Raw genomic sequence first — 17,873 nt, forward strand, 5'->3', positions numbered from 1 at the left:
TCTGCTGCAGAAGCACACGGACCCTTTCCACCTCAGACCCTTTGCAGACCTGGCCTGGTCTGCGACTTCTCATCCTCGGGGTCTCAGCATAAAAGTCAGCCCCTCCGCGGAGACCTTCCCTGGTCACTCTCTCCACTGTCCCAACTATTGCCATCCTTGCACCTTGCCCCTTAGACAGGTCTGCTTCCCTGCTTCTCGTGTCTCCCCAGGAAGAGCGGTCGTCTCCCCTGGCACTCCGGGGCCTGGCAGAACATGTGCCAGCTCAAAGGCAAATGTACAGCACACTCTTTGCTAAGGTCTGCTCCCGCCAGAGGCTCCAGGCCTGAAACAGCCACCAAGCAGCCCTGCAAACTTGGCTCCGTCAGACGGCCCGACCCCTGGGGCTGAGGAAGTGTGTTGCATGCAGTAGCTGACGATGCCCCAACCCCAGTGAGACTCCTGTTTTTCTTCAGCGGAGCCTTTTCCAATTGTCAAAGTCGAGCCCCCGAAAGCAGCCTGCCTTCAAAACTGGCCAGCTTCCACAGTGGGCTGCGGTCTCGGCAGAGGGGGGATCAGGTATAAATCATGCTCCGTGCTGGCTCCTCTCCTGTCCTTGTGGCCCCTTGTGGGGCCGGACGTGCGGGCCTGGGCGGTCCCCACGGCGCCTCCAGTCTTCCTCGCCTGCAGGCCCCCGGGGCAGGCCTTGCACAGCGCTCTTGGCTGGGAGTGAGAGTTTCTGCCTGTGTGTGGTTAGGGTTGTGACAGTGACTAAACCTCCAGCAACTTGGCCCAGCGTCTTGCCCGGATGGTGGTTACGACACCCATGGCCAGGGCAAGGGTCCCTAAAGTGTGCGGAGGTTGCTGTCCTTGGGCTAGGCTGTAGGGGTGGGGTGGGAACAAACCGGAGGTAGGCCCAGCCCACGGTTAAGAGGCCCACGCCCTGACTCCCAGGCTCCCCTCACCTCGGAGCCCACACGGCCCAGCCAGAAGACATCAGCGGTCCCCCAAGCCTGCTCATACTGGGGACACCACACCGGGGATCACACTGCAGAGATTGGGCGCCGTCAGCCCTGCCCTGCCTCCCACCTCCAGCACGCACCAAATCTCGTCCTGTCTTCCTGGAACGTGTTCTGAACCTGGAGCCTTCATGGGCCACACCTCTCCTGGGCCTCTGACCGGTTTCCTCCCCATCCCTTGCAATGCCTCATCCCCCACATCCTGCCTACGGCCCGGACCCCAGGGCCACCCCTTTAGAACACAAGTCAGACTGGGCCAGTCCCCACCCCGAGGACAGAGCCCCACGTTCCTCAGCCTGGCTTCCATCTCCAGCGTCAATCATTACCTGCTCCCGGGCCAATGGTGTTCAGTGCCGGCCTTCCCCCTGCTGTTCCCTTAGCTAGGACCACCTCTCCAAGGCCCCCACCTCCCCAGACTCACTCCCATTCCTCCTGTGGGCCTGTGTGGAGACTCTCCAGGAAGCCCTCCCTGACTTCCCCTTCCTGTGCTGCTAGAGCACAGCACACGGGCACAGTCGGGCCCTTGTTACAGCCTCTGAGCCCTGAGAGGGCAGGGCCTGTGCCCTACTCCACGCCTGCTACACGTGTGGCCTAAGCAGGAACACCAGTGTCCCTCATGGTTCTCCTGCAGCCAGAGCTGTGACCTCATGGGCCCAGGATTTGGGTGTGCCCCCCACCCCACTCCTCTGTGCCCTCAGACCCCAGGGTGGCAAGGTAGCCTCTGGGTCTGTGCCCCATCATCTGCCTGTTCGCTCAGAGGGACCAGAGTCCCGGTGCCCGGGCCCCAGAATGTGTCCAGAGCAACCCCAGGTTGCCAGCTGGTCTTCTGTGCCCACCTGGTCCCGCTCAGGCCACGTCTTCCCCTGGTGGGCTGGGAGCCTGCTGGGCCTTCTGCCTGGGCTAGTTCCACGGGGCCTCGGCAGCATCCATCACAGGCGTGGGGCCTCCTGCCCAGAGTGTGACAGCCGGGGGCTTGGAGGCCCGGAGCCGAGCTGGGAAGGCAGCAGAGGCCCCCTGAGCTGCATCCTCATAGACACTTCCAGACAAAGAGCTCACTTCATCCTAAGACAATGGCCCTCCAGGGATGATGTGTGCGCCAGGCTCTGGGGGTGCAGGAGGGAAGGCTCAGGGCAGGGGTCCCAGGGCAGGCCCTGTGGGCTGCAGGGAGCTGCCTGGCAGGCTGAGCTGGCGCAGGGCTGAGGGCTTCTAGCCCACCCCACCTCAGTCAGACCCCTGTCTGCTGCCAGAACCTCTGGGGACCGCTCACCCTGCAGAAGGGCAGGGCAGTGTGCGCCCGGGCTGCAGGCGCCTGGATGCTGAACCAAGCAGGCTGCCTTGCTCAGTCTCTATGTGGTCCCCCCCGCACACTCTGGCAGAGCGCCCCACGGCAGGAAATGAAGCCAGGGAGGGTGCCCGTGTCTGGGTGGCTCGCTGTCCTTGCACCTCTGTCTGCCAGACCCCTGTGTTCCAAGCTATCTCTAAGGAGAGGCCGGAGGGAAGTCCAGCCCGTCCCAGGGAGGGAAGCAGAGCCCACAAAGGCACAGGACCACAGGCCATAGGAGACAAACGGTGAGCCACGTGGGCCTGCCCCGCTCCCGGTGCCCTTCTCCTCACCCTGGGTGCTACTGTGTTTCCCCGAAAATAAGACCTAGCCAGACCATCAGCTCGAATGCGTCTTTTGGAGCAAAAATTAATGTAAGACCCGGACTTATTTTACTATAAGACCGGGTCTTATATAACATAACGTAACATAACATAATATGTAATATAATACCAGGTCTTATATTAATTTTTGCTCCAAAAGAGCTGATGGTCTTTTGCTCCATTAGAGCTGATGGTCTGGCTAGGTCTTATTTTCGGGGAAACATGGTAATAGCGTCCTCTCTTGTTGTGTTGCCCACTCTCGGGGAGGGGGCACTTCTCACCACTGAGAGCCCCAAGTTCACACTGGCAGCCCCCTGACACCAGGAGCAGAGCCACGCGTGGAGGACAGCTGCACACAACCACACGGGCTGTGAACGGAATGATGGAGGGTTTGTTCACTCAGACCGAGACACAGTTGCTTCCACAGAACACGAGGAGTGGCGCTCCAGGAGGTGCGGCCCTGCAAGCCCAGGCCAGGACGACCGGGTGGGTGGTAAGCGAGGAGGGAGAGGGAAATGCACGGGTTGCTGGGATGGGGGAGGCGAGGCTGGAGGAGGCCTGGGTGCTCACCACAGACCTCAGTGCTCCATGCTGCCTGGCGGGACTGGGTCTGCAGAACAGCCCTGCACTGGGCCGTGGCCAGTTCAGATACCACTTCTCTGGGCGACCCCTGCCGGGCTCACCCCGGCCCTCCCCACCGTGCCTCTCCCCTTATGAGGGCTTGGGGTCCCATAGACACACTTTGGTGCCTGAGGAGACAAGGTGGTCTGCAGGGGGTGGGCCACCTGTCCTGGCACAGAGCCCTGAAGAGCTCTGATTCCACCCAGCCAGAAGCCAGCACACGGCCTTGGCGTCCAGGCCCCCTCCCATGGGGCTGGCGTGGGTGGCATCCTCCCAGGTGCTGCAGCTGCCTGGCCCACCCCTGCCCATCCTCATGGGGCCCCTCTGAGCTCAGCCTCCTTCCCCAGTTGAGTGGCAGTGAGGGGCACTCCCCCTCTGACCCCAGGAAAGGGGCCAAGGCCCGCCTTCCTCAGTCCCCGGGGCGGTACCCCAGGATCCGCGTGTGCTCTAATCACTCATCTCTGCTTCTCCTCTGGGCATCTTTGCTGGGACCCTGGCTGTCTTTATTCACGCTTCCCTGGAAGGTCACAGGAAGCAATCTTGCAGTCGCAGCGGGTGTTTGCCTTGGCCCAGGAGTGGACCCCACCCACCAGGGGCATTTCTGCGAGGACAGGGCACGGGGTTGCCCTGGCCACGGGCTTCTCACCGCTGTGGGGAGGTGAACTGCCCCATCTGAGAGAAGCTCTGTGATCACGGGCCTCCTGCCCTGCAGGGACTGCACTGCGCGTGACCTGGAGGGAGTCAGGCTTAGCCCTCGGGAACTACCAGCGGGTCACAGCCTCAGAGTACTAAGGTGAAGGTGGGGGACACTGGGGAACCTCGAGGCCCTGGCGAAGGCCCAGCCTGTGCCCCATGGCATGCTGGGGGAAGACAGCCCCATATAGTCTGCACAGACCAGCTCAGCTAAGCCTGGCCTGGCTCAGCCAGAGGCCTGTGCCTGCCCTAAGAGGGCAGGGGTGACCAAGTGAGTGCTGGGACCGAGCGCCAGGCCTTTCTCAAAGCCGCGCAATTGCCCTGGGGTCTTGTCTGTGAGCCTGGGCAGAACTGGGGTTGCTCTGTTGGCCAGGATACCAGCTGGGGAGCTGCCACCCAGGTCCTGCCCAGACCCCAACAGGCATTCCAGTAGTGGGGGTCGGGGCAGGTAGAGCTAGACTGGCCTTGGCCACCACCCCCGCCTCAGCACTAGGTGGGGGCTAAGCAATACCAGGAGCTTGAAGCCTGGAGCTCTAGGTGAGCAAAGAGCCCCAGGGGAGACACTGTCCTTCTAAGGCCCCACTTATCCAACATCCCACCAACGCCCTCCCCAAGAGCCCTCATGCCCCAGCCTCGCTTGGACAGCTCTGCTGTCTCCGGTGTGGAGTGTGGCAGATAGCCTTCATCCCTCTATACTGTGGCCAGTGGCAGGCTCGGGGCCAAGCCAGACCCTCCCATGCTCCTTGGGGGACCCACGACAGGGTGTGGGTAACAGGGAGCCCAGGGTGTGCTCTGGCCCCCTCCCAACCCTCACAGGCAGCAGAGCTTGGCTCCTTCCAGCCGGGGCTGGGCCTCCGGGACATCAAAATTCACAACTTCCTGGGCAAGGGTAAAGACTGCACTTATGGGCAAGGTGATAGGGTTTGCTCTGTTTACGTGGTCACAGCCTACCCTGGCACAGCTGCAGAGGGGCGCGTGGGGGGAGCCAGGAGGAAAGCATGGCCTCCTGGGGGCCATACATCCCAACCCACCATTCACCAGCCAAACCGGTTCCCCGCATCTGAAATTCTTATTTAAATGACTGATGCTATTCAAAAGTGAACAATACCTTCTCATCCCTGGGGTAAATAGAGGGGTGTGAAGAGAGGAGGAGACGCCCTTGGGGCTGACGGCTTCACGGATGCTGGATTTTACAGGTATTGGGTGACATGCATGCCGTGGTTTAAAGGTCACAGAGCATGAAAAGGTGACAGTGAGCACTCTCCGTCCTCCCGATGCCTCCCCGCCGTCTGTCTGTCCATCTGTCCTGAGCCTCCTTTGTGGACTTACAGGCACACGTTAAGTCCATGTTCTTACTGTACCCTTCCTTTTACAAGAAAGGGGGCCACTGGCCACCGTGTCCTGCACTTTTCTCTTCACGCACCAGTGCACCCCGCAGTTACCCCATGTTACCCCATGTTACTACTACCTATTAATTAGCACATGGTACTCCTTAGCGGAGGCTGCTGCTTTTTAAATAGAAACAACAAGATGCTGTTTGCGCAGCTGCTAAGCCAGCCAAGTCCGCTCACCGCTGCCCCGCACCGGCTCTGACTTGGATGCTCTCCTTCCGTCTTCCTTTCGGGGCATATCCGAGCTCCCCATCCTGGGACTTACCTCATCCCCAGCTCTGTTCCCACGGGACAAGAGAGGGTGTGGGGTGGGGCCTGGCGTCCCCCGCATCCCTCCCTGGCCCCCCAGCCTCTGGCTGGACAGGGGACCACCCTTAAAGGCCTGCTCACAGGGTGCCTCCTGGGAAAACAACAGTGTCTCAGGACCCTCAAAAGCAGCACTTGGCTGTAACTCCCCCCGACGACTGGCTGTGCGGCCACAGGGGCTGTTGAGCTGAATGTTGAGCCACCAGGTTCTGGGCCTGCAAGAGGCCACATCCTGGGGCGTTTACACTCAGGGGTTCAGCATCTTTTCTTCTTTTTCTATTTTTAAATAAAGGCTCCTTAGAGGGATGCAAATCTGACTGCCAGGCTCCCTGAATTTAACATGAACTCAGAGTCCAGCCTTCAAGGCCTGTCACGGCCCGGTCCCAGACAGCCTTGCAGCCTCTGCTCACCCTTCCCTGAACACTGGAGAGACACTTGCTGTCCCCCTCCACTCTCACTGCACCCCAACCCAGCTGCAGCTGATCAGATGCTGCTGCTCTCCCTGCAGTGGACTCTGCTTTGGAACAGGGCAGGGGACATGCTGACATCCCAGTGGCCAGTGCAGGCAGGGGGATGTGCAGGTGGGGATCAGATGGGACCGGGGGAACCTTGGGCTGCGCTCCCCGATGCCCAGCTCTGCTCCTGCTTGGTGGCGAGCCCCCTTTCCTAGGAGTGACCCTGGGGACACGACACCATCCAGAGTCTTACCAGCCAAGCACATGAGGATTCAGAGAAGAGTGTAGTTCTGCTTCTCTAAGGCACCCTGGCCTCTCAGAGGACGGAGCCAGGCACACAGCCACCTGGCGTCCCCAGGCCCCGGCCCTGCCCTCACCTGGCTTCATGGCGCTCATGACAGCACGGCAGCTCCGCAGCACCGCCTCGTAGATGGCCTTCTGTTTTTTGGTGAACTTGCCGTTGGCAGGAAAGGAGCACGTGATGTCAGAAGAGAAGCAGTAATACTCACCGCCCATGTCAAACAGGCTGTGGGGAGAGGAAGACATGAGGCCAGTGGGGTGCTTGGGGACACCACTGCCCCAAGCTTTCCTCCCACCTGGCGCTCACCGTGTGGAGCCCGAGCCGTCCCACCATGTGACCAGTTCAGGCAGCAGTTTGGGGCCTCCTACCCTGGTATCTTCTCACAGTGCATGAACAGCGAAGGGACCCTGTGTCATCCTGGAAGACCTCTGACCCCAGAGCAGGGAAGGCTGGGGGAGTAGGGTTGACCCTGCACACACACCTCTGCCCTCCAGGGCCTCTGCTGGCCAGGCCGCTGGATGCCCGGCTGTGAGGACTCACTGGGAGAACAAGGGAGGAGCAGCGATGTCCCTAGGCCCCCACCCACCGTCTGACCTCTGTGTGAGCACTCTGACAGATCCCCCAGGGCTGCCCCGCACCCAGCACAGGGCATGGCTGCAGCCAGGAGGCAGTGTACATGGGAGGGGCTTTGGGATGGATGCACCCGCCTGACAGGGAACGTGGGCTGAGCTGCACCATGCTCTGCAGGGCCTGAGGGAGAGGCCGGAAGGACACTACAGAGGACAGCCCTTACATCTAGCAGGGCTTTCCCGGGGCCTAGCTGCTGCACACCCCCCACCCCGAGGGGCTGCCTGGAGCCCCAGCAGCCCCAGGTGGCGGAGTGGGTACCAGCAGGCCCACATGGAGGGAACGGAGAGTGGGAGGACAGGCAAGGCCCGAGGCTGGGAGCCGTGAGCCAGCAGGATGGTGCTGGGACAGACAGGCAGGCCTGCTGAGTCAGGAGGATGGCCCAGTGGAGCCTGCCCTCTGGACATCCCGTGACAGGGCCTGGTGCAGCAAGGCTGGGAGTGGGCCGAGCCTCGCTCCCACCCCTCGTTGCCAGACTATGCACAGGGCCGCTGGGCCTCAGGGTCCTCACTGGTCTAGGGCAATTCAAAATCCTGTCCTGCACACCCTCCACAGTGGGATGGGACAGCATACGTGAGGGGCTGCTGGGTCCAGGCCTGGCTCCCAATGGGTCACCAGGCTGATGGGGTCCCCGGGTGAGAGGGGTGGGGTGCACGGACTGAGTACCCCTCTCCATCCTGTTCCACCTGAGCACCTCAGCAGGCTGCTCGACAGTGGGCATAGAGTGGGGACCCACAAGCCCCTTCAGCCCCTTCACAGGCTGAGGGACATCGGTCTAGCCCCAGGCCTGGGATCCTGCCGCGTCTTCAGGGCCAGGGAACCACAGAGCCAGGCAGAGCTGAGGCGGCGACGGGGGCTGCCCTCTGTGATGCTCGGTGCCTGGCTCCCAGCTTCCCGGGAGGGTCAGCCTGCAGCCGCTCGAATCCTGGGAAATCAGCCTGGGGCAGAGCCTCCCCTTCTACTATAGCGGTCTCTCACCCAAACCCAAATTCTAATGGTAAATGCAGCCACTCAACAAACATTCTAGAAGCTGCCGGTGCCTCTGGGGGCCCCTATCCCACATAACAGAGTTGGGGGGACTCCGGCCCTGCGAGTGGAGCAAGCAGTGGCCTGACAGGCAGCACCAGCTACTCCACAGAAGCAGATTTTTAGAGGAGAAACTTGAATGCTCAGGATTGCTGGAATCCAAAGTCCCCAGCCGGGCACTTTTTAATCTCCCGTCTTTTTCCGATTGCAAAACAGCATAATCAATGTCAACAGTGCAAAAAGCACCAGATAATACCTCAGGTGATTCTCGGGGGATGGGGAAGAGCCCCCAGCAGCATGGCAGGCATGGGGAGCGGAGCTGTGTGGCGCCACACAGGTTCGGTCAAACTCACAGACTCGGGGGCACCCTGCCTAGGGCCGGCTGATGGGGGGACCTGGGCCTCACTTGTGGTGACCAGCTCAAGCTCAGTGTGGGAATCAGGGACAGCGAAACAGACAGAGGCCCTGAGCAGACACACCCAGGCATCTGTTCCCCAGGAGGCTCCAGATGCAACTGGGTGTTTGGACCAACAGCTGGTTTACTCCTGCCTGGGACACACTCCCCCTGAGCTGGCCAGGAGGGCGGGCACATCTTAGCCTGAAACTGCAGTGAAACTGAGGCTCTGAACACCGGCCTGGCAAAGCGCTGAGTTGGGGGGTCAGCAGAGATGGGCTCTCCTGTCCTGGCTCTGGCACTGAGCCTTCAGGGCCACAGTTTCTGCACTATTAAAATGGGGACGGCAACAGTGTTGCAGGTACGTGTCCTCTAGGGCCCATGTCCAGGCACGCATGGGGAGCGGAGCTGCATGGGCCCATGAGCGTTTCAGTTGGGGAAGCAGAGCGTTTTCATTTGGGCTCCTTGGAGGCAACAAAGGAAAATCGTTTGTGGTTTGTTGATTCTGACCATCCAGGACTGGTCTGAGCAGACAGGACAGAGTCAGGAGCGTGGGGGGAGGAAGACGGGGGACACAGACTGCAGGGGGCTACCACATTAGAGGGCAACCTGTAGCAGTGCCCCTGGAGCAGAAAAATCTATTGGACTGTGCTGATCTCAAAGAAAAACAGAAATTACACTATTTAAAAAACCAGGAAGCCCACAAGAGCACACCAAATGCTGGAGGCACCTAAAGCAGTGAAAATGAGACTCTTGTCCAGGCAGACAAGACAAGACTCTGGACCAAGTTCTCCAAACTCGCCTCAAAAAAACCCAAAGTACGTGGGATGGCGGGTGTTTGCAGTTCCTCGGCCAGCCTGGCTTTATCATTCAGATTCTAGAAAACTGCAGCTGTATTTTTCTGTTTTAAAATCATCCACTTTCTGGAGAAGGAAGTATACACCCAGCCGGCAGCTCCATCCTGCCCAGCGCCGCTCAGGCACGGGGCTCAAGTCTATTTTCGTGCTCTCAGTTCCCTATCTTTCTGCTCTTAAAAAAAAAAAAAAAAAAAAAATCCGCCCTCAGAGTTCCTTCACACATAAGTTAATCAGATTCAAGCCATTCTGGAATCCAGGGACAAAAGCCATCTCTTTTATAAATCATCTCCTTCCAACTCCTCTGTGTCTACTTCATCCGTCCTCTGAATGCAAACTGACAATGGAGAATTCAGTCATACTTTGGCTCAGTCGCGATCGCAGGGTCCCTCCTCTCCGGCTGCCTGGGGACACCACCAGGAACCCCACCATCTTTGGCCTCGTGAATGCGTCTGATAATCTAAGACATGTGGGGAGATATTACACATCTCCGAGCAATATGCTGGCCTCTCGCTCCTCACATGTGTTCATCTGCTTCTATTTCTGGCTGGGATGACAGGTTCTGTCTTCCGTTGGCTCCTACTGGGCAGCTTCATGCCCGGGCTACCTGCCACCATTGGCCCACCCAGACCCTCCCCAGGTCCCACTGCAGGGACCAGCCAGCCCACAGGCAGAAGGCCTACAAGATGGTTTGGCCAGTGACGTGGCTTGGGAACAGTTTGGGGGAGAGGCTGCGGTGTTTACACAGAGGCCACTCCGTACTCAGTCTGTAGCTTCATTTTAATCTTCCAAGGTGTAGCCTAACACTCAGCTACCTTGTACCTAAGACTGACACTGTACACGCACGTACGTACATGCACATAGACCTATTCACGACAACAGGAGCATTTTAGATCCTAACTTGCAGCTGCCCAGCCAGGCCAGGCCAGGGGATTTCTGAGCCGCAGGAAACCCTTGCTTCCCTTTCGGACTTAGCGTGAGACAGAAAGAAGACAGACCAGCCACCCTCAAGTTCATGCCGCACTGGGCAGCCCCACAAGGTGAGGCCCAAGACCCAGCTGCCCACGCCCAGCCAGACCCTTCGTGCAGTGCCAAGCCCCAGCTGCGACCATCACTTGGAGTCCTGGAGGCTCCCTCAGTGTCACAGGCTGAGCCACCAAACAGACCTCTCCCCAAGTGCCTTCTGGGCATCCCAGCTCCCCAACCCAGCCACAGGATAGCTGCCCCTGTGGGATCAGAGACAGGACAGTCACTCGAGCACCAGCGCCCATAGCTGAAACCCCCAGCACACACGATGACAAGAGCAGGCATGTGCCGGGGGCCTCCTGTGTGTCTGGAAAGAACTGCTGTTACCGTTCCGCAGGTGACGTGGGGAGAAGCGGAGCACCAGTGTGGGGCCAGGAAGGACACTACACGGCACCTGGCCCAGTGTGTGGCTGGGACCCATGGGCCTGCTGCCACCTCAGCACAGTGGGGCAAGGGCTAGGTGTCAGGGCAGTGGCCTCCGCGGGGGAGGGAGTGAGTCGCCATCACGCGCGCAGCACATGTTGCATTTCACTTTTTTGGTGAGCAGTGTCCCATGATGTCTGCGAGCACCCAGGCTGTCTGGACCAGTGCTTTTCAATCTGTGGGTTGTGAAGTTACTGCGTGGGGTGTGGATAAGAAACATAAACAAATTAAAGGGATGGATAGAAAACACATGGTCAGGGTATCTGGTTATAATTTGGGCACATGTGCGTGCATGAATGTCAGTGGTGCTTTTCACTGGACACAATGTTCACGGCCACTGGGCTGGACAGACAGCTGACCAACGTCTGTGCCCTCTGGACAGTGTTCTCTTACCCTGAGGACTGGACATGTCCCGAAGACCATGAAATCCTCAGGATGGGGCTGGCTAGTGACAATCAGGTGTGGAAACAGCAAGGTGGAGGGGCCTGAGATGGGCGTGGCCTGGCATCGGGGAGCAGGCCCCGGGTGTGACACTCGTACTCTAAAGCCCACTAAAGCATCAGGCACCAGGAAAAGTGGGATTTGGAGGCTCCCCCACCCCAGACCCTGTGCCAGCCGGGGAGGAGCCCCCAGGCACAGATCTGCCCCTCTAGCAGGGCTGCAGTCCACAGACACCAGACAGACATCAGACCACGTGGCCACCAGGATGAGCAGAATCGCCGCATCATAGCCTGTGGGACCCAAGTGACGCCAACGGTGCTGCCGGGGCCTTGGGTGAGCAGTGGGCACCTCCCAGCCTGCAGGGGCCAGGCTGCCTGTGACTGAGAAGCAGGGTGCTGCTGCCCATAGACAGAGGTGGTGAGATGGAGGCAACCTTCCCAAGCTGTTTAAACTAATGTCCAGTCCACACAAAACCTGCAGAATTAACGGGGAACTAACTTGAGAGAAGGGGCAGGAAGGCGATGGCTGGTAATAGTGCTGTGGGCAGGAAACGGGTGATCAGGTGGGGAAAGAGGCCTCACGGGCCGGTCTCCTCATCTGTAGGAGAGGATGGGGCCATTCAAGGGCAGCTGTGTAGCGAAGGGCTCTGCTGCCCCGTCAGCTCGGGGATGTGACATGGGCAGCGGGAGCAGCAACACAGACCACCTACAGGCCAGCAACGATTCAGGTGTCTTCAAGGGCTTCCCTGGGAGGAAGCTGGTAGCCCTTATCTGTCCTGGCCAAGAGAAGTGGGGCTTTGGTGAATGAGACCAGGGTCCCCGCCTTTGTGGGTCAGCGGGGCAGGGCGAGGAGACAGAGGGGGTCCTAGTCCCACCAGAGGGATGGAAAGGGGGAGATGACACTGGCTGGCTGCTGAGAGGGGCTGGGACAGGTCTCTTCTACCCGGGCTGGCCATGTCCCGCCCGTGCCCCAGGACACAGAAGCCCACGGCAGGGCACGCAGGGAGGAGGCCCAGCCCACACATCCTGAGACAACGCTGCCCTCTTCTGGTCAGTGCTGGGAGGTCCAGCTCACCACCCACCAGCCACATCCTGCCTGCAGCTGGGTAACCCAAGCCTGGACATCCTTAGACTGGTGTTCTGGAAGGTTCTGAGAAGGACCACAGGGCATCCTACTCCAGGAAGCACTCTTCCTGCCACATGATGGGAAGAGTGGACGGTGGGAGAGGGAGGAGGTGGCAGGTGAGGAGGTGGGTGTGTCAACTGTTTTCCAAATCACAGCACACCCTGGACCCCTTCCTACTTTTGCCCCTTGGAGTGAACCTGCTGACGGGCCCAGGAGAGGCGGGGAGTGCTACAAGGCCGGCTTCAGACCCGGGAGTCCAGAACAAGAGTGGGCCCAACTCTGGGTGCACTGTTTCCCAGCGGATTTAAACATGGACGATGGCGCCCCCTGGTGGCTCATAGGCACCACGCCAGTCCACACCTCCTCCACCTTGGGGGTTCAGGTTTTCAAAGCCCACACCGGTTCTTGGAGGACTAGGCAAGTGCACCAGGTGATAAAAAGCTGGTGTAGTATGAGGAGTGGGACTCGGGGGCCTGGAGCACAGGTAGGAGAAGCCCCAGCCTGCTGGCTCTGCAGGGAGACGGCCACAGTATTGCAGCTCTCACCTGCCAAGCGCCACGCTAGCCCAGGCTCCACGCACTTTGCACTTATAATCATGGAATCCTCCCAGAGCTAGATGCTATATTACCCCACAGTGACTGACAGAAACAGGCTCAGAGGGATGGCCACGCAGCTGGGGAGAGCAGGGACTTGAAGTGGGGGCCCTCTGTGCTCATCGTCACACAGCCCTGCCTCTCAGGTACCGTGTGTGCGCGCGCGCGCGCGCATCTGGGACTGTGGGGTGAGGGATGGAAAGGGCTGGCCTCACTCAGTACCCACTCCCCACCTTCTACAGTCAGTCTGACTCCCCTGGACTATCTCCGGCCCCCAAATAACCACATGACTAAGTGTTAAAGTATCTCTGGGGAATTTTCACCAGACGTCACGGGACTGAGATGCAGAACGTGCTCCACTGACAGGGGCCTGGATTACAGTGACTGGGAGACTCAGCTTCAGGAAACGTTCTGCTCTATGCTCATATTTTGGTTTTATTCCTTATGACGAAGTGTCGTGGCTTTTATGTTGGGACAACAGAGTAATTTATTATTTTCCGAATGCAGTGGGTGCTCAGCAGATCAATTTCAATAAAACAATGGCTTATAAACGCCGTCAGCAATCTGGCAGTAGCAGTAATCAACAAAACATGTTGTTCTAAATGCTGCATAATAAATTGACTATAATAAACTCATAATTATTCTACTGGCTACATTTCAAAGTTGACACTAGAAAAAGAAAATTTGGGCTTGGCACTAACATAACATCCATGGGATTCCTCAGATCACTTCTGTCTCTAAAACTGTGACCAGGAGACACAGGTGCCATGCATTGCCCGGGAGGGCTGAGGCCACAGCACCTGGGCCAGGTGGAGGCCTGATGTCCGCTGTGCCCTAGTCAGCCAGGCCTACCCTGTCAGGGGCGACCCCAGGAACAGATCTGGGACTGGCCTCACCTGGGGTGAAGACCCTCTTTGGGGCAGATAAAGAGGGGAGTGGAGAAGAAGCCACTTCCTCTGGGGTACGCCGAGCTCTCAAAGAAGCACTCATGGACACATGGCCCTGGGGCAGGATAGCGGGGACCGTTAGTGTGGCTGGGGCCCTGCCTCTGCCTGGGGACTGGGTCCCCAAGTCTTGTCCTCCCAACCGGAGTCAAAGAAAATTAGGAAAGGTTACAGGAGTTGGGAGTCCCTGCAGAGGCCAGGTGGTCTCTCCTTGGGGCTACAAGTGCTCAGCCATCGTCCAGACAGCAGGGCCCTCCCATATCTTTCCTTCGTCTCCAGCTGAGCCAAGTCTGAGGCAGCCAATGCGTCCCCAGGGCCCTTTGGCCCTGCACTTGGACACGGAAGTCTCCTTGCATCGGTGACCTCGCCTGCACATGGTGTGCGGAGAGTGAGTACCCGTCTCGTGGGAGCAGGGTGCGAAAATCTACCTGAACAGATGCCCCTGGTGCCAGGCCCAGGGGAGGGCCCTGTCAAGGTGCTCCACGCAGGGTGTGCTTCCCTTAGGCCAAGAAGGATGTCAGACACTGGGAGAGGGTTGCAGGGGGCAGCAGTGCTCCCGGCTGGCTCCGTGGCCACTTGGGGCACGCCCTCTATGTGCTCCCGGCCCAGGCCCCTGGGGAGAGGGTACATCAGCCCAGCACTTGTGTTCCTGACAACTCCCTTCTGCACCCTGTGCAGTCCTGAGAGGCGTGTGCTAGCTCCATTCACAGATGAGTAAACTGAGGCTCACAGAAGGAACTAAATGGCTTTGTTTCCTCCAGAGGGCTGAGCCGGGCTCTTACCAATAGTGGCCTGAGCCAGAGCACCCCGTCCAGCTACTGACTCTGCCTGAGTGGAGAGCAGCCAGTCACGGTGCAGGTGTGCCCTTGTGGTAGGCGGACCCCAGGACTGGGCGAGTTCGCGAAAACACTTGGCAGTGACAACTCAAAGCATGTCTCTCAGCTCATACCCCCTGAATGGCTGGGCTAGGGATCCCCGGGCGTGGGCTCCCTCACTCCTTGTTGCCGGGCTGGGTTACCCCTGCGTGAGGCAGGGTCCTGGCCAGTGTGCAGGCATCATTGGAACTCCAGCTCAGGGACTGAGCCTAGCAGGGGAGACCCAAGAGGAAGCATGACTGCCTAGCAGATGGTTTGGGGAGCCTTGCTCAGATGCCTCAGCAATAGGAGGGAAAAGCACCAAAGAACGGGAGCACACCCCACCCCGCCTCTCGCCCGTGGATCAATGTCTAAAGGTTAAGACAGGGCAGACCTATGGGGCTTGCAGCCTCTGGGCAGCTGTTAGCAGCCCTGAGGCCGCCTGGACTGGCCCCACCTGATGTCCGGGTGGGGGAGAGGGCAGGGGATGGGGGCGGGTCCAGGTCACTGAGGCACCCACAGACCCCTCCCAAGGCCCAGAGAAGTGGGGCCTCCGCCTAGCATGAGCTGGGGGGCCCACCAGAGCAGGATTTGAGAGTCTGCCAACAGAGGAGAGTCCATCAGAGCAGCAGAGCCGCAGGTCCTGCTCACATCTGCTTAGTCATGGCTCCCTGAAGAGCTGGGAGCACACAAACTGCTCAGAAAAGCTCTGCAAACAGCCTAGGGCTGAAGCATCACCTCTGACCATCCGAACTAATGGCCGCTTATGCCAAGGGCTGCTGTGGCTGGGCCTCGCAGGTTTCAGAGGGAGCGAGGCTCCCTAGGTGTCTTCTCTGCTCCAGACTGAGGCGCCTGCTAAATGCAGAGGACGGGCAGGGCCTGGGGCACAGGTCCGGCCCTCTTCAGAAAGCCCACTGTCCCATGGTGCCAGGGGACCCACCTCAACCCCACATCGCAGGGACCCCTGCCCCTCTCTCAGCGCTGCCTGGCTCCTGGAGAGGAGGCACCATGCAGGCCGTGCCTGTGGCAGAGAAGTCTGGGCCCAGAGCAGGACCGGGGACCTCACTGTGGTCGGCCCTCTCAGGGTGGGACGAAGACGCCCTGGTTAGTCACTCTTGAGTCCCACCATGGCCACGACATTCACACACAGCCAGGGCAGGGGCGGCTCAGGGGCTGGCTCGCTCACCACATATCTCCGTCCTGGATGGTCCGGTCGTTGGGGGCCCCGGCGTGTCCGTAGTGCAGGACGGCTGAGTTCTCACCACTGTAGAGTGAGAGGGGAGTCGACAGCTCGTCCTCACCCACAAGCCCCAGGGACTGGCACCCCCACTGTCCACCTTGCAGCAGAGACCCGGGGGGGCTGGACCAGGCCCACAGGCTGAGAGGGGGCAGGTGGCATGGTGAACGTGGTGCTCTGTCACACACTGGCGGGCAGGCTCTCGGCTCAAGGGGGCCCTGCCTACAGGACTTCTGTGGCTGACGCTGCTCAGGCACGTGCCCTCGGGGCTAGAAGTGCGGGCCTGCTGTGGGCAGTACGTGTGAAGAACGGAATGGGGAGGAAGGGTCTGCGGGCCTGGGGAAGGGAGTCGGGGGAAACCCTCCTTTCCTGGTGGCTGAAGGGAGAGGACAGGCCCACTGGGGAGGGCGGGGGCTGGGTCAGAGGCTGCCGGGACTCCTGCCAGGCCACAGACAGGGCACCAGCGGCTCCTGGCTCCTCTGCTCAACAAAAGCTTCCCTGATGAGCGATCCCTTTAAGAAAAAAAGGACTTTTAAGTCTGTCCAAAGGGGGGAAAAAAACCCACCTGGGTGTAATATTTATGGCCCTGTTCGGGAGTCTCAGGAATCATAAAAGTAGAAATAATGATTTTTCTCTCTATCCACCAGAGAAGAACATTTCCAAGGACTGAGACATTCACATGTATTATTCATGTGCCGAGGACGTGCACATCGGCAGAGCCGGCTTGTCCTGGCTGAGCAGGGGCCAGACTGTCTGACCCAAGGGGCACAGCGTGAGCCCAGGGAGCGAGGGGGCCAGGACGTTCCTATAGTGACACACACAGCCACACCATCACCCACACAGCTGTGCACACCTCCACAGACCACAGAAACGCGTGCTCAGGGCCATGAGCTGCCCCTGTGTCTATGGTCATCGGTACCCTGTGCCTCCAAGTATACCCAGCCACATTCAGGTGACACACGCACACTGAGCCCCTGTGCCCCCAGACACGACGTGCCACACACAGACATGCCTATAGTGACAACCCCACCACAGAGCCCCAGGCCCACCTACAGCTGTGATATTCCCAACACAGTCTTATGGGCGCCCTCTGTCTCTCTCTCTCTCTCTCGTTCGCTCTCTCTCGCTCTCTCACAGATACACAACCATAGCTCCTTTCACCCTCACTGTCCACAGAAGCCGTCATAGCCCGAGGTCACAGCCCAGTCCCCACGTGCTGGCTGTGTGCCTGTGTAGAAGGGGTGAGGCCCATGGCGGCCCCAGGAGGAGCAGCCCCCTGGAGACGGAAAGGGAAGGGATGGCAGTGGGTAGCCGGGCTCCCTTCCTCACATAGCACTGGCCGGAGCAGGCAGAGGCAACCTCAGCTCCCAGGGCCTTAGGAGGGGAGAGCAACGTCCAAGCTCAGGTGGGCACTGGTGTGGGCATGGGAACGAGCAGGTGTGTCTAAGCTGAGGAATGAGGGCCTCCCTCACCTTCCTCCAACCTCCTCCCACAATCATCCTGATGTGGCCCAGGATGCCCACTTACCTGCCACAGATGCAGGTGTAGGAGCTGTGGCGCATGCCACCCCGGGAGTAGCAGTAGTGTTCGAAGAGGCTGCAAGAGAGGGAGATGCATCAGGGTGACTGAGTCACCAGAGTCTACATGGCCCCTGCAAGGCCTGAGTGTGGGTCTCTGAGGCTGTAGCTGGAGCCCTGGTCAGCCACAGGCCACAGAAGCCCAGAGGTCAGGGTGGAGGAAGCAAGGCCAGAGGGGCACCACCTGTACCACTGCAGCACTGCCCGGCCTCCCAGGCCCATGGGGAGGACAGCCTGGGCCGTGGGAAGACGGGTTGATGTAGGTGTCACAGTTTCAGCAGGGCTGGAGAGTGTCTCCCTGTGACTCCCATGTCCAGGGGCCACACCTCAACACACTGGGAGGGGC

At 59.6% G+C, this 17,873-nt stretch overlaps 1 protein-coding gene across 1 annotated transcript in view; it reads right to left on the reverse strand.

Annotated features, from left to right (window-relative positions):
* PEPD (peptidase D) overlaps positions 1 to 17,873 on the reverse strand; it is a 109,522-nt gene that overhangs the window by 6,699 nt on the left and 84,950 nt on the right. The window contains exons 10-12 of the mRNA XM_033127282.1: positions 17,478 to 17,546; positions 15,900 to 15,977; positions 6,483 to 6,631 (exon numbers count right to left, since the gene is read on the reverse strand). Coding sequence (XP_032983173.1) covers positions 6,483 to 6,631; positions 15,900 to 15,977; positions 17,478 to 17,546 — 296 coding nt within the window. The remainder of the gene's footprint in view (positions 1 to 6,482; positions 6,632 to 15,899; positions 15,978 to 17,477; positions 17,547 to 17,873) is intronic.

Source organism: Rhinolophus ferrumequinum, chromosome 15 (genome assembly GCF_004115265.2).
Source record: "Rhinolophus ferrumequinum isolate MPI-CBG mRhiFer1 chromosome 15, mRhiFer1_v1.p, whole genome shotgun sequence".
In the NCBI taxonomy this organism is placed as follows: domain Eukaryota; kingdom Metazoa; phylum Chordata; class Mammalia; order Chiroptera; family Rhinolophidae; genus Rhinolophus; species Rhinolophus ferrumequinum.